The sequence below is a fragment of the Trachurus japonicus genome, chromosome 10 (genome assembly GCF_045865225.1).
Source record: "Trachurus japonicus isolate A0001 chromosome 10, Traja_1.0".
In the NCBI taxonomy this organism is placed as follows: Eukaryota; Metazoa; Chordata; class Actinopteri; order Carangiformes; family Carangidae; genus Trachurus; species Trachurus japonicus.
In genome coordinates, this window is record NC_140916.1 from 19291059 (window position 1) to 19318741 (window position 27683).

Below are 27683 nucleotides of genomic sequence, written 5' to 3' on the forward strand. Positions count from 1 at the left end.
ATGTTAGTGACATCTCATTAATGATCACGGCACATGATGAAGGATAATAATAAAATAAACTGCAATAGTTGAAGTAAATCCTTTTTCAAAATTAAAAAAAAACCACACTCCTTAACGCTTAAGAAATTATGAGCCAAAAAGTACATGTCAAATATAAAGATCAAAATGAAAAATGCAAATGATTCTTTGGACAAAAAATCCAGAAGTCTTCTGCATGAGTTAAAACAACTATGCTGAGGGCTTTATGTTTATATGAACAAAATTCAATTCAGAGGCTATCATACCTCTAAATATACTTCCAACTCACCAAATGCTTCATTCAAGTCTAATGAACTTTTCTTCTGTGCCTGATCAGCAGGGAGTGTGTTATCATTGTAAGATGGCAAGGTAAGGCAATTTTATTTGTATAGCCCGTTTTTACAAACAATTTGTCTCAAAGGGCTTTACATGGCATCATAACGACATCCTCTGCCCTTAGACCCCTAGATGTCACAAAAATACAGTCATGAGTTCTTCAACGTGATATCAGGGAATTATCATGATTGTAATTGTTGTGTTAAATTCCTGTAACATCAGCATCTGGGTATTTATGATGGAGACATGCGCTGTGGATGTCGACGGGTCAGTAAATAATTTCTATCAACCACTAGTTACTGAACTTTGTGCCACACTACTTAAAGACAGGAAAAAAGCACATGCATCCCTCCCATACCAAAACAACAGCAATAAATTCAAGGACTCATTAATATTATCCCATTAGACAAACAATACATTTGTTCCTATCTTCACATGGAAAGCAGGATAGCAACTCAATTTAAATAAATGCCCAATGCAAAAACCAAAACATGTCACAAAACAAGCAAGTGTTCCCAGATCCACCTTAAACAAGTACTTTTGTTGAAGATCACATGACCTCTAAGGAAGAGAGACCTTGTAAAGTACAAGTACCTCGGAAACAAGCCAAAGTTTCAGCACCAAGGACAGCACCAACCGGTGGTGCGGAACTCAAAGTACAGACACAAAAGAAACACAATACACCTCTGAGAATAGACACAATTAAACAATGCGTCTTCTTTTGGGTAGGTGGGGGGTAAGTGTCACACCGTTTCACTAGAAATGAGAGAAATGGAAAATTTCCAAAAGCAGAAAACGCATTCCCTGTATTAAATAAAAAAGGCCAGAGTTAAGCTAAAAAAGGGCGCTAAAGCAAGATGTTACAAGTTGTCATGTACTATGACTCACATTCGTCATGAAAAGGTTTCATTGAAGTTTAAGACAACGCATGGGAATTTATCATACAATTGTTATGCTTTTAAAGTTCACGTTTGTAAAAAAAAAAAAAAAAAAAAGGACAATAGAGGCAAGCAAAAGAGTGAATCATGGGCATTGCCTGGACTATATCACACAAAGACAAAAGGTTACAGTACACGTGACACGTATTCCTACCTCGGGAGAAGCATCACTGTCTCCAAACGCATCAGCAAAGTCTGATGGACTTTTCCTCAGTGTCTGGTCAGCAGGAAGTGTGTTGTCATTGTAAGACGTCACGAACTTAAAGTCACTGGTTCTTGAACCTGTTGTCAGGTAGGCGTCATAATTGTAAGTGCTGCGTAAAGTTCCTGTGCCGTCAACATCTGCGTAATTAGGAGGGAGATAAGCGCTGGGGATGGCGACTGCTCCGTCAAACAACAGTCTGGGCTTTCTCCTGCGACAAAACCTCACACCCAGGACGATGATGATGAAAGTCAGAAAAAAGGTGGACACTGACACCAGAGCGATGATCAGGTAAGAGGTCAGTTTGGAGTTCTTCTCATCATAGGAAATGTCCTTCAGTTCTGGCACCTCAGCCAAGTTATCAGAAATCAGTAAATACATGGAGCAGGTGGCAGACAGAGAGGGCTGTCCGTTATCTTTCACTGCCACAATCAGGTTCTGTTTCATGCTGTCAGACTCAGAAATGTCCCGCTGTGTCCTGATCTCTCCGCTGTGGAGACCAATAGTGAAAAGTCCCGGATCAGTGGATTTGACTATATGATAGGACAGCCAGGCGTTCTGTCCAGAGTCCGCGTCCACTGCTATCACTTTGGACACCAGAGAGCCTCCGTGTGCAGCTTTGGGGACCAGCTCGGTCATGAAGGAGTTGCCCTCCGGGGCGGGGTACAGGATCTGAGGAGAGTTGTCGTTCACATCTGATATGAAAACACTGACGGTCACGTTGCTGCTGAGCGGAGGAGAACCGTTGTCTCTGGCCATCACGTGGACTTTAAAGCTCCTGAACTGTTCATAATCAAACGACCTGACAGCGTGGATCACCCCCGTGTCTCCGTTCACAGACAGATAGGAGGACACCGGGGCACCGTTCACCTCACCAGGTAACAGAGAATAAATCACTGTACCGTTTTGTCTCCAGTCGGGGTCTCGAGCACTAACGGAACATAAAGTGGAGCCAGGTTTGTTATTTTCAGTCACATATGCGCTGTACGACTGTTCCTCAAACACAGGTGGGTTGTCGTTGATGTCAGCTACAGATAACTGAACAGTTTTAGAGGAGGACAGAGGTGGAGAGCCCTCGTCAGTGGCAGTGATTGTAATGTTGTAATCAGACACTAGTTCACGGTCCAGTTGTCCTGTGGTCACCAGAGAATAATAGTTTTTAATAGAAGGAACCAACTTAAAAGGAACATTTTGCTGAATGGAGCAGCGGACCTGTTTGTTATTGTCTGAGTCTCTGTCCTGCACATTAATGATGCCCACCTCTGTACCAGGTGACACGTTCTCAGGTATGGGATTTGAGAGTGATTTTAAGTATATGGCCGGGGCATTGTCATTCACATCAGTGATATCAATAATCACTTTTGCTTCTGAAGAGAGCCCATAACCGTCTTTGGCCCCAACAAACACCTCATACTTAGATCCCTCTTCATAGTCTAAGTCACCTGTCACACTGATTTCTCCTGTTTTCTCATCCAGAGAAAAAAGCTTGCGTGATTTATCAGAGACTCTGCTAAATTCATATGTAACCTCTCCATTAACACCTTCATCTGCATCTGTAGCACTTACAGTGATAACTTTCGTTTTCAGTGGGGAGTCTTCTGGTAAAGAAGCTGTATATACGGCCTCAGTAAATACTGGGGCGTTATCATTTGCATCAAGTACAATGACGTGTATGACGACAGTTCCGGATCTCTGAGGAGAACCACCATCTACAGCGGTCAGCAATAATTTCATCTCCTGCTGCTCCTCTCGGTCTAACTCCTTGTCTAAAACCAACTCACCGTATTTACTACCAGCACTTGTCGTCTGGATACTGAACACAAAGTGCGGGTTTTGTTGAAGAATGTAGTTTTCGACTGAATTTTTACCTATGTCTGCGTCGTGGGCTGCATTAATGCGATACCTAGCGCCTTTATCAGCTGACTCTCCGATTTCCAGCTTTATGATATCCTTTGGAAAAACTGGTGCATTGTCGTTGACGTCCTGCACCTGCAGAGACAAACGGTGTAACTCCAGTGGATTTTCTAAAAGCAAGTCCAATTTGAGAACACACGACGGCTTTTCTCCACAATGTTCCTCTCTGTCTATTCTGTCCGCCACCAATAAATCCCCATTTCGTAGATTTATCCCGCAATACTGTCTGTCGCTTCCCTCCATGTCAACACGAGCTTTGCGAGCAGATAGTCTGCCCACCTCCAGCCCGAGATCCTTGGCGATATTTCCAATAACAAATCCGCGTTTCAGCTCCTCCTGCACAGAATAGCTCAAATCTCCATGAGCATGGTGCACCACAAGGAAAAAGACAAAGCCACAGCTTTGAATAACGCGCTGTAGATCCATCACCCGACAACAGCGCGACACAAAAAGAGAGAAATTTCAAGCTTGAAATATATCTTATTCTGTTCCTAAATGTGTGTCTCTTCAGAGCAGTAGCCGTCTTTGTTGAAGGCTGAAGGGACACAAGGCTGAACGAACCCAATCTTGGGTGGTGTGCAGAAATGGCTGATCATTCGACTTAATAGCTGGTCTATACTGACACCAAGAGTTTGAATGTATCATTGCAATTTTCTATTACTGGTGTGCATCATCTTCGAAATCCCTTATCAGATAATTTGGCCATAATGTTTGAATGAAAGCTCATCTTAATGAGACTTCACAAAGTGTAATGCGGCACAAAAATATTATGTACATTATTTTAGATGGATTTAAATGTCGTGGATGGTTGATCTCACTTGGGTTGAGAAAAACAATTACAAGCGCTTCCATCAGAGGAAATCAACCGAAAGCTTTTCATAATGAAACCAGAACAACACTCTCCTAATATTAATCTTTGATCACACATTAAGTTATTCAACGTTTTAAGTAAAAGCGACCAGAAGCTCATCTCCATCCCTCTTTTAGCAAAACTACAATATACATTGCAACATTAAAGTCTGTCGTGCGACTTCACGTAAAGATAACATGAATTACAAAGCAGGCGTAATAAAAAAATCATGTTACATACAAACACCACTGATCAAACTGATAACATTCATTAGTCGTTGCACTGTTTTATTATAATCAATTCCGACTTCAATGAGAATGAAACTAAAGACTAGAGAGATTTACTTCCTGCAAATATTTACACGTTAATGGCAGTAGGTGTGTAGGTCCTTAATATCATGCACCAACAAACAAGGAATGCTTCTCATCGACTACAAATGATTTAATTCACTTCAGTTCAACTATCGGTGTTTTTTTTTACTGCATGAAAATATATAAGTGTACTACACAGCAAAGATTTTATGGGACCCGGTTGTGAAAAGCAAAACTAATAGGCTGTGGCGCTGCAGTGGCTCACATCGTGGAGACATTGGTGAAATACCCATGAGTTTGACTCCGAACAATGGCTATTACTGCATGTCTTTCCCCTCTCCCTCCTAAATGTATATATATTATAAATATATATATACCCTTCCCCGCGCAAATAGAGAAAAATGGCCCAAAAATACCTTTAACCAGTTAACGCACGCTGTACCGCCCACGGTACGGCTCCAGAAGGTGGCGCTAGCATCAATTACTCCCGAACATTTTTAACAGCAGCCCTTAAGCATATATATTCATGTTATACATTGTTAGAAAGCTTAGATCGCCCCGATCAATTCAAGACCACCCATGATTTTTTTGGTTGCTCACAGCCCTAACAGGATTAGCAGTTAGGTCGGCTAGCCGCTAAGCTAACGTATGATGCGTACATACCTTTCAAGTCTTCCCTTTATCCACAGCTGATCTACAGCGACCATCTTATGACACAAGACCGTTTGTACAGCTTGCCAAGTACCCATGCTTGTGAAATATGAAATCTGTTTCCTTCTAACCAAAGTATTTTCCTCAATATGTCCATGTGTTTAGTCCAATGCGTAACGTAATACACGCGGATCAAAACAAAAACCGGCCCCGTTACCGCATTTTACGAGTTGCACGGCGATCTGTGACTACATGTGACTGAATATTTACATCCGTGAGGTCTTCCTGCTTCAAACGACACCACGCAGTAGCCAATCGGTGGCGAGGATGGGCCGGGACATGTCTCGAAAGCCAATGAGGACACGTGACGATGAGACTGACAACGTGACTTTGATTGACAGCTGCTTGAGCCAATAGAAATTGTCAGTGAAATGAAGCAGATAACCTTTTAGCCAATAGTCTGAGGTTTTCAACGGTGTATGACACTACGCCATCACGTTTGGTTGCTGATAAACAAACCCCCGTGTATCCGACGTGCGCGCCACCCGCTCCACCGCATAGAAATACACAATGCAGATAGGTGTATAATTCTATAATCCACTGCTTTTAGGGGTGCGCCCTCTACTGCGCGCCAGGAGTTTAGCGGTTGTATTTTTTTTGTTTCTTTTGGTCTTTTGACTTGAAATTTGGACTGCAGGAAGCCAAGACCTGTGGCTGTGGCCTAATTGTGTCTATAGCCTGCTGAGAGGTCCCTGAATGTCTGGACCCATGTCATTCTATAGGCAAACCTATGGGCGGAGAAACAATTTAATCATTCTAACCTTTGCCATTTTTGTCAGTAAAGTCACAGAATCAAAAAAACACCTTAACAGTAATCCTGAGAGTGTTACCTTTACAATGATACCAGGCACATCTCTGAATCTTAAACTATGTGGGATCTGTGCTGCTCACAACTTGGACATGGCGTTATGGCAAAAAACATGAAAAATAGGGGCGTGCATTAAGAGGTTAAAGATAAAGGGGAAATGACGAAGCGTTAAAAAAAAAAAAACACCACGACGTGAACAAGCGGTAATTTCAGGACCACGGACAGCAACACAGAGGAAAAGCCAGGAGTACTCCAAAGCACAGACCCCGATGTGTGAACAAATGATATAGTCTGAGAGGAAAAGATACAAAAGAGGAACACATCTCTCAAAGAGCAACACAATTTGACAATTCTGCACACTATGTAAAAAGCAATGACCAAAACTAGGGGGAAAACGACAGGAAGATGAAAGGATTACTTGCGCTCTGAGGTGTAATAGCAGGCTCAGTGTGACTATTTCGTGTGAAATTAATCTCATGAATTCGCGTTGAAGGTTATTGTTGTGTTTTAGACGTGAATTAAAATTAAAATGATAACACGTTAAAGTATGACAGTGTTGTGAATTACACTTTTAACTCAATTCATATGAAAAGACCAAAAAGGTTGACATAAATGTTTACCTTTCTTTTGAATGAATTACTGAGATACAATTATAAGTATAAGTAAAGCAAGTTACACGTATTCCTACCTCGGGAGAAGCATCGCAATCTCCAAACGCATCAGCAAAGTCTGATGGACTTTTCCTCAGAGTCTGGTCAGCAGGAAGTGTGTTGTCATTGTAAGACGTCACGAACTTAAAGTCACTGGTTCTTGAACCTGTTGTCAGGTAGGCGTCATAATTGTAAGTGCTGCGTAAAGTTCCTGTGCCGTCAACATCTGCGTAATTAGGAGGGAGATAAGCGCTGGGGATGGCGACTGCTCCGTCAAACAACAGTCTGGGCTTTCTCCTGCGACAAAACCTCACACCCAGGACGATGATGATGAAAGTCAGGAAAAAGGTGGACACTGACACCAGAGCGATGATCAGGTAAGAGGTCAGTTTGGAGTTCTTCTCATCGTAAGAAATATCCTTCAGTTCTGGCACCTCAGCCAAGTTATCAGAAATCAGTAAATACATGGAGCAGGTGGCAGACAGAGAGGGCTGTCCGTTATCTTTCACTGCCACAATCAGGTTCTGTTTCATGCTGTCAGACTCAGAAATGTCCCGCTGTGTCCTGATCTCTCCGCTGTGGAGACCAATAGTGAAAAGTCCCGGATCAGTGGATTTGACTATATGATAGGACAGCCAGGCGTTCTGTCCAGAGTCCGCGTCCACTGCTATCACTTTGGACACCAGAGAGCCTCCGTGTGCAGCTTTGGGGACCAGCTCGGTCATGAAGGAGTTGCCCTCCGGGGCGGGGTACAGGATCTGAGGAGAGTTGTCGTTCACATCTGATATGAAAACACTGACGGTCACGTTGCTGCTGAGCGGAGGAGAACCGTTGTCTCTGGCCATCACGTGGACTTTAAAGCTCCTGAACTGTTCATAATCAAACGACCTGACAGCGTGGATCACCCCCGTGTCTCCGTTCACAGACAGATAGGAGGACACCGGGGCACCGTTCACCTCACCAGGTAACAGAGAATAAATCACTGTACCGTTTTGTCTCCAGTCGGGGTCTCGAGCACTGACGGAACATAAAGTGGAGCCAGGTTTGTTATTTTCAGTCACATATGCGCTGTACGACTGTTCCTCAAACACAGGTGGGTTGTCGTTGATGTCAGCTACAGATAACTGAACAGTTTTAGAGGAGGACAGAGGTGGAGAGCCCTCGTCAGTGGCAGTGATTGTAATGTTGTAATCAGACACTAGTTCACGGTCCAGTTGTCCTGTGGTCACCAGAGAATAATAGTTTTTAATAGAAGGAACCAACTTAAAAGGAACATTTTGCTGAATGGAGCAGCGGACCTGTTTGTTATTCTCTGAGTCTCTGTCTTGCACGTTAATGATGCCCACCTCTGTGCCAGGTGACACGTTTTCAGGTATGGGGTTAGACAGTGATTTTATATGAATCACTGGAGCATTATCATTGATATCAGTAACTTCAACTATCAACGTTGTATATGACGCTGATCCAAGACCATCCTTGGCACTGATCTGCATTTCATAGGAAGATTCTTTCTCATAGTCAATTGCTCCAGCCACTCTAACTTCTCCGGTTTTAGGGTTTAAAGAGAAAACTTGGTTTTCATCTGAAACACGGTCAAATCCGTAAGTAACTTCACCATTGACTCCCTCGTCTGCATCAGTTGCACTCACTGTGATCACCAACGTATCTAGAGGAGAGTTTTCAGGCAGACTGGCTTTATAAACCGTCTGGCTGAACACTGGTACATTATCATTAGCATCCAGGACAGTGACGTGTATGGCTACAGTACCTGATCTCTGAGGAGAGCCGCCATCAAATGCGGTAAGCAACAGCACAATCTCATTTTTGTCTTCTCTGTCTAATTCCTTGTCTAAAACTAGCTCCCCATATTTCCTTCCACTGCCTTTTGATTTAACGTTTAGTTTGAAATGATCATTCTCCTGAAGTGAGTAGCCCTGAACAGCATTTTCTCCGATGTCTCCGTCGTGCGCTTCATCCAACAGAAAACGCGAGCCCTTGTCTGCAGATTCCTGGATTTCAATCTTAAGTGAATCTTCCTTAAATTGTGGTGGATTGTCATTAATATCTTGGACGCGGATACTGATACGATGCAGCTCTAAGGGATTTTCCAGTACGAGTTCCTGTTTTAGGACACATGTTGGCTTTTTCGCACAAAGCCCTTCTCTATCAATCCTTTCTTGAACAATCAAGTCGCCGGTATTCAGATTTACACCACAGTACTTCACACTGTCGTCCTCTGTATCAATTCGGGCTTTGCGAGCGGACAGGCTGCCCAGATCAATTCCCAGATCCTTTGCAATATTTCCGATAATAGATCCACGCTTCATTTCTTCTGGGATAGAATAACTCACGTCTCCATAGACGGGGAGGAGGACAAGCCAAATGAGAACAAGGCCGAAGTACACGTCAAATCTGCTGTATTCCATTGTTACTCCATGAAGGAAAACACATAAACTGAATGTGTCACCACGCAAGTTGAAATAGATCACCAATGCATCCGTGAATTCTTCCCAAAATCAAACAACGCCACAACACGAAGCGATTTTCTGAACTGCGGCAGAAGAGCAGATCCTGGTTTTAAATTCGTTGACACTGAAGGGTGGAGAATGGCTGATACTTCTTGTTCACTGGTACACACTGACACCATGAGTATTTCATAGGTATAACAGGGTGATGAAATTTTTCTGTGTATATTTCAATAGATAGACTCCTCCAGTGAATGCTGACTGCCAAAACAGAAACAACACATTTGCTGACTGACGCATTGAAAAGTTTAAGAACAAGAAATTGATGTAACCGTGCTTTTCATCATATCTCAACACTTCACGAGAAAGGATATCCAAAAGTCACGTGTTCCTCCATGGTGAAAAGTTAATCAGATCTTCCCTCTTTGCGCATTTGCCTCAGACTTTTATTCTAAATGTGTCGGTTGTAAAGTGAACTCGTGTGCTTTCATTCAGGCCCAAGACTAACTTGATCTTTAAATTATAATGGAGTATAATCAAGATCAATTTCCCCGCTGACTCATTACAACTCAGAAAACGTATCCAAAATGTATTTCAATATGTGCTTCAATTGTGATAAACAACAAAGTCATTATTAAATACATAAACGTGGGTCAGGTATGGCTTGGATTCAGGCGTATTTTACAAACATATAGTGAATGCTGATGCAATGCAACATATCTCATTCTAATGTTTGGCAAAGGTTAAATTACTCACGGTTATGACCAGTTACTGCATGTAAGAAGGAAAGATTTAATATTTTAAGCTTTAAAAGTACAACTGTATGTGTAGGATTTAAACAATCTACTTTTAGTAAGCTGTTCAGTCAAACTTTGGCTATGCCTTAATTTGTTTTTCATTATTGTATTTAATCGTAAAAGCTGTATTTGCAACTTCAAAAAAGCTTAGGCCAAGAACGTATTCATATGATACCATGAAAACCAGGAAATCCGACTAGAAAAAAATCAGTGTCGAAGCTTTTTAAAATAATTAACGAACGTAATTTTTAAGCAAATAGCAGCTGAGGACGAAAACGGCATTAATCATGGGAGTGAGTTGACTTGAAAAACTGCACTAGAAAACGAGAAACAATTCAGCACCAAGGACAGAGACGTAAAACATAGATTCAATACTGTTCTTCACCAGAGCAACACATTAATGTCACTAAAGACAGCAAATTAACTTGATGAAGGCTTCAGAGGGAGAGCCTACAAAGTCTAACCCTGACAAAACAAAACAAACGTGAAGATCTGGCCGTTTGATAGTTTACATGTTTTACTTCAGTTGTGAATTAACTTTAATATCCTGGCCTTGAGTCCCCACTAAAAATAAGGCTAACGCCTAAACCAGGGTAAGCAAAATACAAATATACGTCTTTCAAAACATTTAGTTTGGTCAAAGGTTCCCTACCTCGGGAGAAGCATCACAATCGCCAAATGCATCAGCAAAGTCTGATGGACTTTTCCTCAGAGTCTGGTCAGCAGGAAGTGTGTTGTCATTGTAAGACGTCACAAACTTAAAGTCACTGGTTCTTGAACCTGTTGTCAGGTAGGCGTCATAATTGTAAGTGCTGCGTAAAGTTCCTGTGCCGTCAACATCTGCGTAATTAGGAGGGAGATAAGCGCTGGGGATGGCGACTGCTCCGTCAAACAACAGTCTGGGCTTTCTCCTGCGACAAAACCTCACACCCAGGACGATGATGATGAAAGTCAGAAAAAAGGTGGACACTGACACCAGAGCGATGATCAGGTAAGAGGTCAGTTTGGAGTTCTTCTCATCATAAGAAATGTCCTTCAGTTCTGGCACCTCAGCCAAGTTATCAGAAATCAGTAAATACATGGAGCAGGTGGCAGACAGAGAGGGCTGTCCGTTATCTTTCACTGCCACAATCAGGTTCTGTTTCATGCTGTCAGACTCAGAAATGTCCCGCTGTGTCCTGATCTCTCCGCTGTGGAGACCAATAGTGAAAAGTCCCGGATCAGTGGATTTGACTATATGATAGGACAGCCAGGCGTTCTGTCCAGAGTCCGCGTCCACTGCTATCACTTTGGACACCAGAGAGCCTCCGTGTGCAGCTTTGGGGACCAGCTCGGTCATGAAGGAGTTGCCCTCCGGGGCGGGGTACAGGATCTGAGGAGAGTTGTCGTTCACATCTGATATGAAAACACTGACGGTCACGTTGCTGCTGAGCGGAGGAGAACCGTTGTCTCTGGCCATCACGTGGACTTTAAAGCTCCTGAACTGTTCATAATCAAACGACCTGACAGCGTGGATCACCCCCGTGTCTCCGTTAACAGACAGATAGGAGGACACCGGGGCACCGTTCACCTCACCAGGTAACAGAGAATAAATCACTGTACCGTTTTGTCTCCAGTCGGGGTCTCGAGCACTAACGGAACATAAAGTGGAGCCAGGTTTGTTATTTTCAGTCACATATGCGCTGTACGACTGTTCCTCAAACACAGGTGGGTTGTCGTTGATGTCAGCTACAGATAACTGAACAGTTTTAGAGGAGGACAGAGGTGGAGAGCCCTCGTCAGTGGCAGTGATTGTAATGTTGTAATCAGACACTAGTTCACGGTCCAGTTGTCCTGTGGTCACCAGAGAATAATAGTTTTTAATAGAAGGAACCAACTTAAAAGGAACATTTTGCTGAATGGAGCAGCGGACCTGTTTGTTATTGTCTGAGTCTCTGTCCTGCACATTAATGATGCCCACCTCTGTACCAGGTGACACGTTCTCAGGTATGGGATTTGAGAGTGATTTTAGGTATATGACTGGGGCATTGTCATTCACATCAGTGATATCAATAATCACTTTTGCTTCTGAAGAGAGCCCATAACCGTCTTTGGCCCCAACAAACACCTCATACTTAGATCCCTCTTCATAGTCTAAGTCACCTGTCACACTGATTTCTCCTGTTTTCTCATCCAGAGAAAAAAGCTTTCGTGATTTATCAGAGACTCTGCTAAATTCATATGTAACCTCTCCATTAACACCTTCATCTGCATCTGTAGCACTTACAGTGATAACTTTCGTTTTCAAAGGTGAGTCTTCAGGTAAAGAAGCTGTATATACGGCCTCAGTAAATACTGGGGCGTTATCATTTGCATCAAGTACAATGACGTGTATGACGACAGTTCCGGATCTCTGAGGAGAACCACCATCTACAGCGGTCAGCAATAATTTCATCTCCTGCTGCTCCTCTCGGTCTAACTCCTTGTCTAAAACCAACTCACCGTATTTACTACCAGCACTTGTCGTCTGGATACTGAATACAAAGTGCGGGTTTTGTTGAAGAATGTAGTTTTCGACTGAATTTTTACCTATGTCTGCGTCGTGGGCTGCATTAATACGATACCTAGCGCCTTTATCAGCTGACTCTCTGATTTCCAGCTTTATGATATCCTTTGGAAAAACTGGTGCATTGTCGTTGACGTCCTGCACCTGCAGAGACAAGCGGTGTAACTCCAGTGGATTTTCTAAAAGCAAGTCAAATTTGAGAACACACGACGGCTTTTCTCCACAATGTTCCTCTCTGTCTATTCTGTCCGCCACCAATAAATCCCCATTTCGTAGATTTATCCCGCAATACTGTCTGTCGCTTCCCTCCATGTCAACACGAGCTTTGCGAGCAGATAGTCTTCCCACCTCCAGTCCGAGATCCTTGGCGATATTTCCAATAACAAATCCGCGTTTCAGCTCCTCCTGCACCGAATAGCTTAAATCTCCATGAGCATGGTGCACCACAACAAGGAAAAAGACAAAGCCATAGCCTTGAATAACGCGCTGTAGATCCATCACCCGACAACAGCGCGACACAAAAAGAGAGATGTTTCAAGCTCGAAATATATCTTATTCTGTTCCTAAATGTATGTCTCTTCAGAGCAGTAGTCGTCTTTGTTGAAGGCTGAAGGGACACAGGACTGGACGAACCCAATCCTGGTGGTGTGCAAAAATGGCTGATCATTCGACTTAATAGCTGGTCTATACTGACACCAAGAGTTTGAATGTATCATTGCAATTTTCCATTTCTGGTGTGGATCATCCTCGAAATCCCTTATCGGATAATTTGGCCATAATGTTTGAATGAAAGCTTATCTTAATGAGACTTCACAAAGTGTAATGCGGCACAAAAATATTATGTACATTATTTTAGATGGATTTAAATGTCGTGGATGGTTGATCTCACTTGGGTTGAGAAAAACAATTACAAGCGCTTCCATCAGAGGAAATCAACCGAAAGCTTTTCATAATGAATCCAGAACAACACTCTGCTAATATTAATCTTTGATCACACATTAAGTTATTCAACGTTTTAAGTAAAAGCGACCAGAAGCTCATCTTCATCGCTCTTTTAGCAAAACTACAATATATATTGCAACATTAAAGTCTGTCGTGCGACTTCACGTAAAGATAACGTGAATTACAAAGCAGGCGTAATAAAAAATTCATGATACATACAAACACCACTGATCAAACTGATAACATTCATTAGTCGTTGCACTGTTTTATTATAATCAATTCCGACTTCAATGAGAATGAAACTAAAGACTAGAGAGATTTACTTCCTGCAAATATTTACACGTTAATGGCAGTAGGTGTGTAGGTCCTTAATATCATGCACTAACAAACAAGGAATGCTTCTCATCGACTACAAATGATTTAATTCACTTCAGTTCAACTATCGGTGTTTTTTTTTACTGCATGAAAAAAAAAAGTGTACTACACAGCAAAGATTTTATGGGACCCGGTTGTGAAAAGCAAAACTAATAGGCTGTGGCGCTGCAGTGGCTCACATCGTGGAGACATTGGTGAATTACCCATGAGTTTGACTCCGAACAATGGCTATTACTGCATGTCTTTCCCCTCTCCCTCCTAAATGTATATATATTATAAATATATATATACCCTTCCCCAAATAGAGAAAAATGGCCCACAAATACCTTTAAAGATAAAGGGGAAATGACGAAGCGTTAAAAAAAAAAAAAACACCACGACGTGAACAAGCGGTAATTTCAGCACCACGGACAGCAACACAGAGGAAAAGCCAGGAGTACTCCAAAGCACAGACACCGATGTGTGAACAAATGATATAGTCTGAGAGGAAAAGATACAAAAGAGGAACACATCTCTCAAAAAGCAACACAATTTGACAATTCTGCACACTATGTAAAAAGAAATGACCAAAACTAGGGGGAAAACGACAGGAAGATGAAAGGATTACTTGCGCTCTGAGGTGTAATAGCAGGCTCAGTGTGACTATTTCGTGTGAAAATAATCTAATGATAACACGTTAACTGTATGACAGTGTTGTGAATTACACTTTTAACTCAATTCATTCATATGAAAAGACCAAAAAGGTTGACATAAATGTTTACCTTTCTTTTGAATGAATTACTGAGATACAATTATACTCATCCTACCTCAGGAGAAGCATCACAATCGCCGAACGCATCAGCGAAGTCTGATGGACTTTTCCTCAGAGTCTGGTCAGCAGGAAGTGTGTTGTCATTGTAAGACGTCACAAACTTAAAGTCACTGGTTCTAGAACCTGTTGTCAGGTAGGCGTCATAATTGTAAGTGCTGCGTAAAGTTCCTGTGCCGTCAACATCTGCGTAATTAGGAGGGAGATAAGCGCTGGGGATGGCGACTGCTCCGTCAAACAACAGTCTGGGCTTTCTCCTGCGACAAAACCTCACACCCAGGACGATGATGATGAAAGTCAGAAAAAAGGTGGACACTGACACCAGAGCGATGATCAGGTAAGAGGTCAGTTTGGAGTTCTTCTCATCATAAGAAATGTCCTTAAGTTCTGGCACCTCAGCCAAGTTATCAGAAATCAGTAAATACATGGAGCAGGTGGCAGACAGAGAGGGCTGTCCGTTATCTTTCACTGCCACAATCAGGTTCTGTTTCATGCTGTCAGACTCAGAAATGTCCCGCTGTGTCCTGATCTCTCCGCTGTGGAGACCAATAGTGAAAAGTCCCGGATCAGTGGATTTGACTATATGATAGGACAGCCAGGCGTTCTGTCCAGAGTCCGCGTCCACTGCTATCACTTTGGACACCAGAGAGCCTCCGTGTGCAGCTTTGGGGACCAGCTCGGTCATGAAGGAGTTGCCCTCCGGGGCGGGGTACAGGATCTGAGGAGAGTTGTCGTTCACATCTGATATGAAAACACTGACGGTCACGTTGCTGCTGAGCGGAGGAGAACCGTTGTCTCTGGCCATCACGTGGACTTTAAAGCTCCTGAACTGTTCATAATCAAACGACCTGACAGCGTGGATCACCCCCGTGTCTCCGTTCACAGACAGATAGGAGGACACCGGGGCACCGTTCACCTCACCAGGTAACAGAGAATAAATCACTGTACCGTTTTGTCTCCAGTCGGGGTCTCGAGCACTAACGGAACATAAAGTGGAGCCAGGTTTGTTATTTTCAGTCACATATGCGCTGTACGACTGTTCCTCAAACACAGGTGGGTTGTCGTTGATGTCAGCTACAGATAACTGAACAGTTTTAGAGGAGGACAGAGGTGGAGAGCCCTCGTCTGTGGCAGTGATTGTAATGTTGTAATCAGACACTAGTTCACGGTCCAGTTGTCCTGTGGTCACCAGAGAATAATAGTTTTTAATAGAAGGAATCAACTTAAAAGGAACATTTTGCTGAATGGAGCAGCGGACCTGTCTGTTTCTCTCCGAGTCTCTGTCCTGCACGTTAATGATGCCCACCTCTGTACCAACTGGAGTATCTTCTGGTATGGGATTCTTTAGTGATTTCAAACTGACTACAGGGGCGTTATCGTTCACATCAGTGATAGAAATTGTAACTTTAGCATAAGATGAAAGTCCTAACCCATCTTTGGCTTTAACGCGTATTTCAAATGTTGAGGCAGTTTCATAATCAACGGCACCAATTACTCGTATCTCACCTACTTTACGATCAATGCCAAATATTTTCTTCACATCATCAGTAACATGTCCAAAGTCATATGTCACATCTCCATTGACTCCCTCGTCTGCATCAGTCGCGCTCACTGTGACCACCACAGTGTCTACAGGAGAGTTTTCAGGCAGACTGGCTTTATAAACGGCCTGGCTAAACACTGGGGCGTTATCATTAGCATCCAGCACAGTGACGTGTATAACCACGGTACCTGATCTCTGAGGGGAGCCACCATCTAGAGCACTGAGGAGCAAATTCATTTCCCCTTGCTTTTCACGATCAAGCTCTTTATCAAGAACGAGCTCTATTGAGTTTCCATCAGCAGACAAAACGAAATTATCGTTCTTCTTAAGGCTGTAGTGTTGAACTGAATTTTGGCCTACATCCGCATCGTGCGCCTCCTCTATCACAAAACGAGCTCCCCTGACTGCCGACTCTTGAATCTCTATATTAATCAGTTCCTCTTTAAACTGTGGAGAGTTATCATTAATATCTTGAACATGCAGACTAATCCTATGCAGTTCAAGAGGATTCTCCAGCACAAGCTCGTGTTTCAAGATGCATGAAGCCTTTTCGCCACAAAGCCCCTCTCGGTCAATCCTGTCAGCAACAATCAGTTCCCCGTTGTTCAGGTTTATGTCACAGTAACGTTTGTCAGTCCCGTCGGTGTCAATGCGGGCTGCTCGTCTAGAAAGCACGCCTGTTTCCAGTCCAAGATCCTTCGCGATATTCCCAATAACTGATCCGCGTTTCATCTCCTCTGGAAAAGAATAGCTCATGTCTCCATGCGCGACATTAAAAAACAGAAAGAGGAAACAGATGCTGCACATCTGAACCCAGGACATTTTCGAATCCATCTTCAACTTTCGCATGTCATACGGTGAAGAAATAACGATATACACAGTTTTACCACTTAACAGGAATTGCAACAGCAATTCGGAGTGAATGCGACGGTATCCACACCAGTCAATGGGCGTACAAGAACGTCAGTCCACAAAGGATGGAGGACTAAGTCAGTGTATTAAAGGATGGTGTACAGCGACACCGTGAGTCAAGTTCAACAATAACAATGAATTTTAAAAAAAAGTGAAGGAATGAGTACACTTTTTGAAGTGACAGTGCTGGGAAAGTTTAGATCACACCACATGTGGAATTTTCTTTTTCAAGCCAATGCAATAGTTCAAAGCAATCTGTTGTAATAAAAGCTTGTTTGGTTTCTAGATCATAACTTTTCACAGACTCTGTTCAATCCCAGGTGTCTTTATTCTGTGTCAGAGACCATAAATGTTGACATATTGCTAGATTCAGGAGTCTTATGATGCTCTTTAGACCAGATTTTGGAAGTCTGACATGCCTTGTGCTATGCTTGTATCACTGAAGAAAAACAAATCTCCAAGCCCAAAACACAGATTATGAATTCCAACAAGCACAGAGAGAATCAAGAATATCAGACATAACCAGTACTGCTGATCAGTGATTATCCTTTGTATGTTATCAAAATGCTTTTCAATCTTTCATCTATAAAAAGAGAACCAAAATCACCAGGGTAACAGCATCCTCAAGAGAAAGATGGGGAGTGGCTCAACAGAAAGATGATAAAATGAGCCAGGAGACCTCATCCACTGAATCACTTTATGGCCATGGAATAACTTAAACTTTAAAAAGCAATATGATTAAATAATTATATTGATAATTCCTTTACAATGTGACAATAATCAAAAGACAAAAATGAAGAATAAGGACATGACTATCTCAGGAAGTTGTTGTTAAAAAAACATTTGATAAACTGTATGTTATGATGTACTTATTTTTAATCCAATGCTATTGTGCAACTATAAAGATAATGAAGAGAAAGTGAAAAGTACTAGAGAGATTACGCAGACATAGATAAAGAGAGGCAGGGGATGTACCTAATGTGTATCAACATTTAGATATGTTTTTTTCCCCACACGACCATGAGAATGATCACAGCATTAATAAATCCACTCTGTCCATGTGGTATCTACAAATGATCTAATGAGTGATGCCCATACCTGACAAATAAAGGGGGTGTGACATTACTAGATTTTATAGAAGCAGGGAGCTCTCCTCAACTGCCTCCTTCAAGTGTCACCTTAAACAAAACACCAAAAAGGGATAAAGGCTCCAGATGCTTCAAAATAAGCCTTGTGCAACATCAATTCAAAGAGTCTATTGAGAACAACGGACAAAAAATTAAAAATACCTATAAACACCACAGTCCAATGTAACATGCAATGATTTTTTTTTTACAGTGCTTATGAACCTAATGTCACATCTTGAAGTGATGTTAGTGACATCTCATTTATAAGCACTAGACATGATGAAGATAAAACAATAAACTACAATATTTGAAGTCAATCCTTTTTCCAAATAAATAAAAAAAACACACTCCTTAAATGTTTAAGAAATTATGAGCCAAAAAGTACATGTCAAATATAAAGATCAAAATGAAAAATTCAAATGATTCTTTAGACAAAAAGTCCAGAAGTCTCCTGCATAAGTTAAAACAACTATGTTGAGGGCTTTATGTTTATATGAACAAAATTAAATTCTACAGAGGCTATCATATCTCTAAATACTTCCAATTCACCAAATGCTTCAGCAAAGTCTTATGATCTTTTCTTCTGTGTCTGGTCAGCAGGGAGTGTGTTATCATTGTATGTCACAAACCTACAGTCATGAGTTCTTCAACGTGATATCAGGGAGGTGTCATGATTTTAATTGTTGTGTTAAATCCCTGTAACATCAGCATCTGGGTATTTATGATGGAGACACGCTGCTGTGGATGTCGACGGGTCAGTAAATAATTTCTATCAACCACTAGTTACCGAACTTTGTGCCACACTACTTAAAGACAGGAAACAAACACATGCATCCCTCCCATACCAAACCAACATCAAATTCAAGGACTCATTAAAGCAGAAGTAAGCGGAATTTTTGTGTTAAAGCAGAAGTAAGCAGAATGTGTGCGTTAATATAAGTCTTAAATAGTTCTATCTTCCGACAGCAATCACTTATATAGAGTGTTTGGTCCGAAACATGGGTCTGTCAGTCACTCTGCTCTGCTGTAAGCAGAGGAGAAAACTTTCCTTGTATCCTACAACCTTTATCCAATGAGGAGAGAGAACGGCATAAAGGGGCGGTCCTCTCTGTGTGTGCAGCCAAGGGATGCGCGTGAATGTGGTGACGTAGGGACGAGGGCGGGGACTGCTCTCCATCGGCTGACAAGAAGTTAGCCAAAACCACTGGATCACTTACTTCTGCTTTAATATAAGTCTTAAATAGTTATATCTTCCGACGGCAATCACTTACATAGAGTGTTTGGTCTGAAACACAGGTCTGTCAGTCACTCTGCTCTGCTGTAAGCCGAGGAGAAAACTTTTCTTGTATCCTACAAGTTTTATCCAATGAGGAGAGAGAACAGCATGAAGGGCTGTGTGTGCAGCCAAGGGATGCGCGTGAATGTGGTGACGTAGGGACGAGGACCAATAGATCCATGACGAGGGCGGGGGCTGCTAACTCCATCAGCTGACAAGAAGTTATGGTGCGTCCAAGGCAACCCGTAACTCGTGTTTTTCCGACCTGTGAAGTCGTACCAGTTCGATCTGGTACGAGTTCACGGGTTGGAAAAACACGAGTGGCCGTTATAGTGCACTTTCACAGGCAACAGGTTGACAAAACACGAGTTACGGTTTGCCTGGAACGCTACAAAGTCGTAAGTCGTGACTTGAAGCCGTAACTTGTTCAAAAGCCTGCCTGGAATGCAGCATTAGTCAAAACGACCGGATCGCTTACTTCTGCTTTAATATTATCCCATTAGACAAACAATGCATTTATTCCTATCTTCAGATGGAAAGCAGGACAGCAACTAAATTTAAATAAATGCCTACTGCAAAAACCAAAACATGTCACAAAACAAGCAATTGTTCCCAGATCCACCTTAAACAATTAAACTTTTTTTGAAGATCACATGACCTCTAAGGAAGAGAGACCTTGTAAAGTACAAGTACCTCGAAACCAGCCAAAGTTTCAGCACCAAGGACAGCACCAACCGGTGGTGCGTAACTCAAAGTACAGGCACAAAAGAAACAATACACCTCTGAGAATAGACAAAATTAAACAATGCGTCTTATTTTGGGTAGGTGGGGGGTAAGTGTCACACCGTTTCACCAGAAATGAGAGAAATTGAAAATTTCCAATAACAGAAAACGTATTCCCTGTATTCAATAAAAAAGACCAGAGTTAAGCTAAAAAGGGCGCTAAAGCAACATGTTACAAGTTGTCATGTACTATGACGCACATTCGTCATAGTACAGTGAGTCTCCACACCAGATAGTTGGACCAGTCCCAGCCTGGTCAGATGCGTACATGAACTGATGAAGCCTCTTGGATGAGAGGTGAAACGTCTTCCTAGACAAATAACTAAGTCCAGATGCTTTCGATTTAACCTCCTTTGAAATACTATGACCTGGGCAAATGAGAATATGCACCGGCACATTCGTCATGAAAAGGTTTCATTGAAGTTTAAGACAATGCATGGGAATTTATCATGCACTTGTTATGCTTTTAAAGTTCACGTTTGTAAAATAAAAAAAAGGACAATAAAGGCAAGTAAAAGAGTGAATCATGGGCATTGCCTAAACTATATCAAACAAAGACAAAAGGTTACAGTACACGTGACATCTCACCCTACCTCAGGAGAAGCATCACAATCGCCGAACGCATCAGCAAAGTCTGATGGACTTTTCCTCAGAGTCTGGTCAGCAGGAAGTGTGTTGTCATTGTAAGACGTCACGAACTTAAAGTCACTGGTTCTAGAACCTGTTGTCAGGTAGGCGTCATAATTGTAAGTGCTGCGTAAAGTTCCTGTGTCGTCAACATCTGCGTAATTAGGAGGGAGATAAGCGCTGGGGATGGCGACTGCTCCGTCAAACAACAGTCTGGGCTTTCTCCTGCGACAAAACCTCACACCCAGGACGATGATGATGAAAGTCAGAAAAAAGGTGGACACTGACACCAGAGCGATGATCAGGTAAGAGGTCAGTTTGGAGTTCTTCTCATCATAAGAAATATCCTTCAGTTCTGGCACCTCAGCCAAGTTATCAGAAATCAGTAAATACATGGAGCAGGTGGCAGACAGAGAGGGCTGTCCGTTATCTTTCACTGCCACAATCAGGTTCTGTTTCATGCTGTCAGACTCAGAAATGTCCCGCTGTGTCCTGATCTCTCCGCTGTGGAGACCAATAGTGAAAAGTCCCGGATCAGTGGATTTGACTATATGATAGGACAGCCAGGCGTTCTGTCCAGAGTCCGCGTCCACTGCTATCACTTTGGACACCAGAGAGCCTCCGTGTGCAGCTTTGGGGACCAGCTCGGTCATGAAGGAGTTGCCCTCCGGGGCGGGGTACAGGATCTGAGGAGAGTTGTCGTTCACATCTGATATGAAAACACTGACGGTCACGTTGCTGCTGAGCGGAGGAGAACCGTTGTCTCTGGCCATCACGTGGACTTTAAAGCTCCTGAACTGTTCATAATCAAACGACCTGACAGCGTGGATCACCCCCGTGTCTCCGTTCACAGACAGATAGGAGGACACCGGGGCACCGTTCACCTCACCAGGTAACAGAGAATAAATCACTGTACCGTTTTGTCTCCAGTCGGGGTCTCGGGCACTAACGGAACATAAAGTGGAGCCAGGTTTGTTATTTTCAGTCACATATGCGCTGTACGACTGTTCCTCAAACACAGGTGGGTTGTCGTTGATGTCAGCTACAGATAACTGAACAGTTTTAGAGGAGGACAGAGGTGGAGAGCCCTCGTCAGTGGCAGTGATTGTAATGTTGTAATCAGACACTAGTTCACGGTCCAGTTGTCCTGTGGTCACCAGAGAATAATAGTTTTTAATAGAAGGAACCAACTTAAAAGGAACATTTTGCTGAATGGAGCAGCGGACCTGTCTGTTATTCTCTGAGTCTCTGTCCTGTACATTAATGATGCCCACCTCTGTACCAGGTGACACGTTCTCAGGTATGGAGTTAGACAGTGTTTTTACATATATAACTGGAGCATTATCATTTGTATCCGTAATTTCAATTATTAACGTTGTATATGACGCCGACCCAGGGCCATCCTTTGCACTGATCTGCATTTCATAGGACGATTCTTTCTCATAGTCAATTGCTCCAGTCACTCTAACTTCTCCGGTTTTGGGGTTTAAAGAGAACATTTGGTTTTCATCTATCACGTGATCAAATCCGTAAGTAATTTCACCGTTCACGCTCTCGTCTGCATCAGTTGCACTCACTGTGATCACCAACGTATCTAGGGGAGTGTTTTCAGGTAGACTGGCTTTATAAACGGTCTGGCTAAACACTGGTACATTATCATTAGCATCCAGGACAGTGACGTGTATGGCTACAGTACCTGATCTCTGAGGAGAGCCGCCATCAAATGCTGTAAGAAGCAGCGTAATCTCATTTTTGTCTTCTCTGTCTAATTCCTTGTCTAAAACTAGCTCCCCATATTTTCTCCCACCACCTTTTGACTTAACGTTTAGTTTGAAATGATCATTCTCCTGAAGTGAGTAGCCCTGAACAGCATTTTCTCCGATGTCTCCGTCGTGCGCTTCATCCAACAGAAAACGCGAGCCCCTGACAGCAGATTCTCGAATTTCAAAATTTAGTGAATCTTCCTTAAACTGTGGTGAATTGTCATTAATATCTTGGACGCGGATACTGATGCGATGCAGCTCTAATGGATTTTCCAGTACGAGTTCCTGTTTTAGGACACATGTTGGCTTTTTCGCACAAAGCCCTTCTCTGTCAATCCTTTCTTGAACAATCAAGTCGCCGGTATTCAGATTTACACCACAGTACTTCACACTGTTGTCCTCTGTATCAATTCGGGCTTTGCGAGCGGATAGCCTGCCCAGATCAATTCCCAGGTCCTTTGCAATATTTCCGATGATAGATCCACGCTTCATTTCTTCCAGGATAGAGTAGCTCACGTCTCCATAGACGGGGAGGAGGGCAAGCCAAATGAGAACAAGGCCGCAGTAAACGTCAACTCTGCTGTATTCCATTGTTACTCCGAGAAGGAAAACACATACACTGAATGTGTCACCAAGCAAGTTAATAGATCACCAATACATCCGTGAATTCTACCAAAAAACAAACAATGCCACAACACGAAGCGGTTTTCTGAACTGCGGCAGAAGAGCAGAGTCTGGTTTTAAATTCGTTGACGCTGAAGGGTGGAGAATGGCTGATACTTCCTGGTATACACTGACACCATGAGCATTTTATAGGCATAGCAGGGTGATGCATTTTTTCTGTGCATATTTAGAAAGATGGACTCCTTCAGTTACTGCCAATTGCCAAAAGAGAAACAAAATTGCTTTGCTGACTGGCGCACATTGTGGAAAAAGCTTGAAAACATGACATTGATGTACTCTTAAATTGGGAAGATCCTGTTCTTCCAAAGATCAATATTAAAAAGCACAGAAACCATAATATGGTTTAAGTCACAGCGTTGACAATTGTATTTTAATTTTTTTTTCAGTTTGCCCTTCATTACATGTCAACCTTCCGCGAGAGATAATAAACAAGAGTCACTTGTTTCTCTATGCTGAAAAATGAATCAGATATCTTCCCTCTTTCTGCAATTTCTCTATTCTTTTAATGAACCTGGAGGTTGTTAAATGAATGAATGGTTCTTGTTTGCTTTTATTCATGCCACAAACTAAATTGATCTTTAAATTAATGCGACATAAGACGCATTGATTTTCTTGCTTACTCCTTACAACTCAGACAACGTGTCCAAAATTGATCTGTGTGTTTCAATCTCTTGTGATGAGCAACGAAGCCACTATCAAATTGAGAAACATGATTAAGGTATGACTAAGATTCAAAGATATTTGAAAACATAGTAAATGCTGCAGCTCTGCAACGCATCTCACTCTTAGGTTTGGCAAACATTAAATTCATGGCGGTTATGAACAGTTTTTGCAAACATTGCAAGTATGATTTGATATTTTATGTTTTAAAAGTAGAATTGTATTTGAATGATTAAAAAAAAAACTTTTAGCAAGCTGTTCTGTCACACTTTGATAATACCTTTTTCTTTTCTTTTTTCTTTTTGTTGAAGTACATCTAAAGTACATCTTCAATTAATTGAAATTATTTTAAATAGAACATTTCTGAGTAGCCAATAGCGATTTAATACAATTTATTTGTTTAAACTGATCCAAATCTACGTATACGCACTTTTATTCTAATGATCAAGGAGACAAAAGATGATCTTACAGCAGCTTAGATTAATAACTTATTCATATGATACCATGAAAGTTAGAAAATCTTACTCAAGAAAAAGCAGTGTCAAAACTTTTTGGAAGAATTATACAAACGATTGCTACACTGAAAAGAAGCAGCTTGTAGACAGCACTAAAGATGAAGTTGAGTCGATTCTACAACCGCATTAAAACTTAAAATAAGAGATTTTTCAGCACCAAGGACAGAGACAAAAAGCACAGTTTACATATTTTCCTTCACTATAACATCAACAACGCATTAATGTGACCATGTAACTGGTAGAGTTGGCACGACCCCTCAAACAGAGGTAGAAAGATGAAAAAAATATACGGCTTACATAACACTTGGTTAGTATGTGTAAAGTTTCCCTACCTCGGGGGACGCGTCACAACTTCCAAACACTTCAGCGAAGTCTGATGGACTTTTCCTCAGAGTCTGGTCAGCAGGAAGTGTGTTGTCATTGTAAGACGTCACGAACTTAAAGTCACTGGTTCTTGAACCTGTTGTCAGGTAGGCGTCATAATTGTAAGTGCTGCGTAAAGTTCCTGTGCCGTCAACATCTGCGTAATTAGGAGGGAGATAAGCGCTGGGGATGGCGACTGCTCCGTCAAACAACAGTCTGGGCTTTCTCCTGCGACAAAACCTCACACCCAGGACGATGATGATGAAAGTCAGAAAAAAGGTGGACACTGACACCAGAGCGATGATCAGGTAAGAGGTCAGTTTGGAGTTTTTCTCGTCATAAGAAATATCTTTCAGTTCTGGCACCTCAGCCAAGTTATCAGAAATCAGTAAATACATGGAGCAGGTGGCAGACAGAGAGGGCTGTCCGTTATCTTTCACTGCCACAATCAGGTTCTGTTTCATGCTGTCAGACTCAGAAATGTCCCGCTGTGTCCTGATCTCTCCGCTGTGGAGACCAATAGTGAAAAGTCCCGGATCAGTGGATTTGACTATATGATAGGACAGCCAGGCGTTCTGTCCAGAGTCCGCGTCCACTGCTATCACTTTGGACACCAGAGAGCCTCCGTGTGCAGCTTTGGGGACCAGCTCGGTCATGAAGGAGTTGCCCTCCGGGGCGGGGTACAGGATCTGAGGAGAGTTGTCGTTCACATCTGATATGAAAACACTGACGGTCACGTTGCTGCTGAGCGGAGGAGAACCGTTGTCTCTGGCCATCACGTGGACTTTAAAGCTCCTGAACTGTTCATAATCAAACGACCTGACAGCGTGGATCACCCCCGTGTCTCCGTTCACAGACAGATAGGAGGACACCGGGGCACCGTTCACCTCACCAGGTAACAGAGAATAAATCACTGTACCGTTTTGTCTCCAGTCGGGGTCTCGAGCACTAACGGAACATAAAGTGGAGCCAGGTTTGTTATTTTCAGTCACATATGCGCTGTACGACTGTTCCTCAAACACAGGTGGGTTGTCGTTGATGTCAGCTACAGATAACTGAACAGTTTTAGAGGAGGACAGAGGTGGAGAGCCCTCGTCAGTGGCAGTGATTGTAATGTTGTAATCAGACACTAGTTCACGGTCCAGTTGTCCTGTGGTCACCAGAGAATAATAGTTTTTAATAGAAGGAACTAACTTAAAAGGAGAATTTTGCTGAATGGAGCATCGGACCTTTTGATTATTATCTGAATCTGCATCCTGCACATTAACGATGCCCACCTCTGTACCAGGTGACACGTTCTCTGGCACTGGATTTGCCAAAGATTTCACATAGATTACTGGCGTGTTGTCATTGACATCGGTGACATCAACTGTTAGCTTTGAGTATGACGATAATCCTAAACCATCCTTTGCTTTAATGCGCAAATCATATGATGTTACAGTTTCATAATCAATCGCGCCATTCACTTTGATTTGGCCATTTTTTCGGTCAATACTAAAAACTTTCCTCACATCTTCAGTAACATGTCCAAAGTCATATGTCACATCTCCATTGACTCCCTCGTCTGCATCAGTCGCGCTCACTGTGACCACCACTGTGTCTACAGGAGAGTTTTCAGGCAGACTGGCTTTATAAACGGCCTGGCTAAACACTGGGGCGTTATCATTAGCATCCAGCACAGTGACGTGTATAACCACGGTACCTGATCTTTGAGGGGAGCCACCATCTAGAGCTGTGAGGAGCAAATTTATTTCTCCTTGCTTTTCACGATCAAGCTCTTTATCAAGAACCAGCTCTATTGAGTTTCCATCAGCAGACAAAACGAAATTATCGTTCTTCTTAAGGCTGTAGTGTTGAACTGAATTTTGGCCTACATCCGCATCGTGCGCCTCCTCTATCACAAAACGAGCTCCCCTGACTGCCGACTCTCGAATCTCTATATTAATCAGATCCTCGTTAAACTGTGGGGAGTTATCATTAATATCCTGAACGTGTAGAGTAAAAGGATGCAGTTCGAGGGGATTCTCCAGGACGAGGTCGCGTTTTATCACACACGACAGCTTTTCTCCACAAAGCTCCTCTCGGTCAATTCTGTCGGCAACAACCAGATCCCCAGTGCTGAGATTGATGCCACAATATGGTTTGCGATTCCCTGTGGCATCAACACGAGCATTCCTAGAAGACAGTTTACTCGCGTCCAGGTTGAGATCCTTCGCTATATTCCCAATGTGAGATCCGCGCTTCATTTCCTCCTGAAAGGAATAACTCACGTCCCCATTCGCGGCGTGCCACAATAGAGAGAAAACGACGAGGCTTATTTGAAGCAACATAGTGTCAATTTCATCTGGTGCTGAAAAAAGCTGTGGTGTCGAGATTAAAACTGTATGAGGATTGCACTCTTGAACTAAAAGTAAATCGACATCACTCTGCGGGACTATTCTCCGAAAGAATGAGAACAAAACCAGAAAAATATCAAGCCTGCGTCAGCGGGCGGAGTGGAAATGTTTACATGTAAATTAGCGAAGAGCGACACCATGAGTGGGAATGGAGACATAGCAACTGTACAAATAACGATAGCCCTGTCAATAATTATTGTATGTAACATGCTAAAGTTTAACATGGATAACTTTGTTTACCGTTTTATGCACTACCACCCCAAGTCGTGGGTGAAAAACTGGAGTAATTAGTAAGTATTAGTATATAGTATAGTATATTGACTAATTAATTTGAAAAATTAAGGCTATTCCCCAACAAGATGTA

The 27683-nt window shown here is 42.4% G+C and overlaps 5 protein-coding genes across 16 annotated transcripts in view; all 5 read right to left on the bottom strand.

Annotated features, from left to right (window-relative positions):
- Window positions 1–27683, bottom strand: part of LOC146979773 (protocadherin gamma-C5-like) — a 298812-nt gene that overhangs the window by 246365 nt on the left and 24764 nt on the right. For 3 of the 12 annotated variants that reach the window (XM_085789829.1, XM_085789828.1, XM_085789816.1), the window contains exon 1: window positions 1447–3888. The exons of 6 other annotated variants lie outside the window; for them this stretch is intronic. In XM_085789829.1, coding sequence (XP_085645955.1) covers window positions 1447–3834 — 2388 coding nt within the window. In that variant the 5' untranslated portion in view covers window positions 3835–3888. Of the gene's footprint in view, window positions 1–1446; window positions 3889–6776; window positions 9249–27683 lie in introns of those variants that run through there. 3 more of the 12 variants (XM_085789815.1, XM_085789827.1, XM_085789830.1) reach the window with 3 other exon arrangements.
- LOC146979818 (protocadherin gamma-A12-like) lies at window positions 10638–13473 on the bottom strand. Its single transcript, XM_085788850.1, has one exon. The coding sequence runs from the start codon at window positions 13041–13043 to the stop codon at window positions 10638–10640; it is 2406 nt and encodes an 801-aa protein (XP_085644976.1). The 5' UTR covers window positions 13044–13473.
- On the bottom strand, window positions 14660–17170 carry LOC146979819 (protocadherin beta-15-like). Its single transcript, XM_085788851.1, has one exon. It carries the CDS (start codon window positions 17060–17062, stop codon window positions 14660–14662), a length of 2403 nt encoding a protein of 800 aa, XP_085644977.1. The 5' UTR covers window positions 17063–17170.
- On the bottom strand, window positions 20896–23403 carry LOC146979820 (protocadherin beta-15-like). The gene has a single exon (XM_085788852.1). It carries the CDS (start codon window positions 23290–23292, stop codon window positions 20896–20898), a length of 2397 nt encoding a protein of 798 aa, XP_085644978.1. The 5' UTR covers window positions 23293–23403.
- Window positions 24869–27363, bottom strand: LOC146979821 (protocadherin gamma-A11-like). Its single transcript, XM_085788855.1, has one exon. The coding sequence runs from the start codon at window positions 27251–27253 to the stop codon at window positions 24869–24871; it is 2385 nt and encodes a 794-aa protein (XP_085644981.1). The 5' UTR covers window positions 27254–27363.

Excerpts from the sequence above, each read along its gene's own strand:
- LOC146979819 (XM_085788851.1), bottom strand. The coding sequence starts at position 17,062 with ATGCGAAAGTTGAAGATGGATTCGAAAATGTCCTGGGTTCAGATGTGC.
- LOC146979821 (XM_085788855.1), bottom strand. The coding sequence starts at position 27,253 with ATGTTGCTTCAAATAAGCCTCGTCGTTTTCTCTCTATTGTGGCACGCC.
- LOC146979818 (XM_085788850.1), bottom strand. The coding sequence starts at position 13,043 with ATGGATCTACAGCGCGTTATTCAAGGCTATGGCTTTGTCTTTTTCCTT.
- LOC146979820 (XM_085788852.1), bottom strand. The coding sequence starts at position 23,292 with ATGGAATACAGCAGAGTTGACGTTTACTGCGGCCTTGTTCTCATTTGG.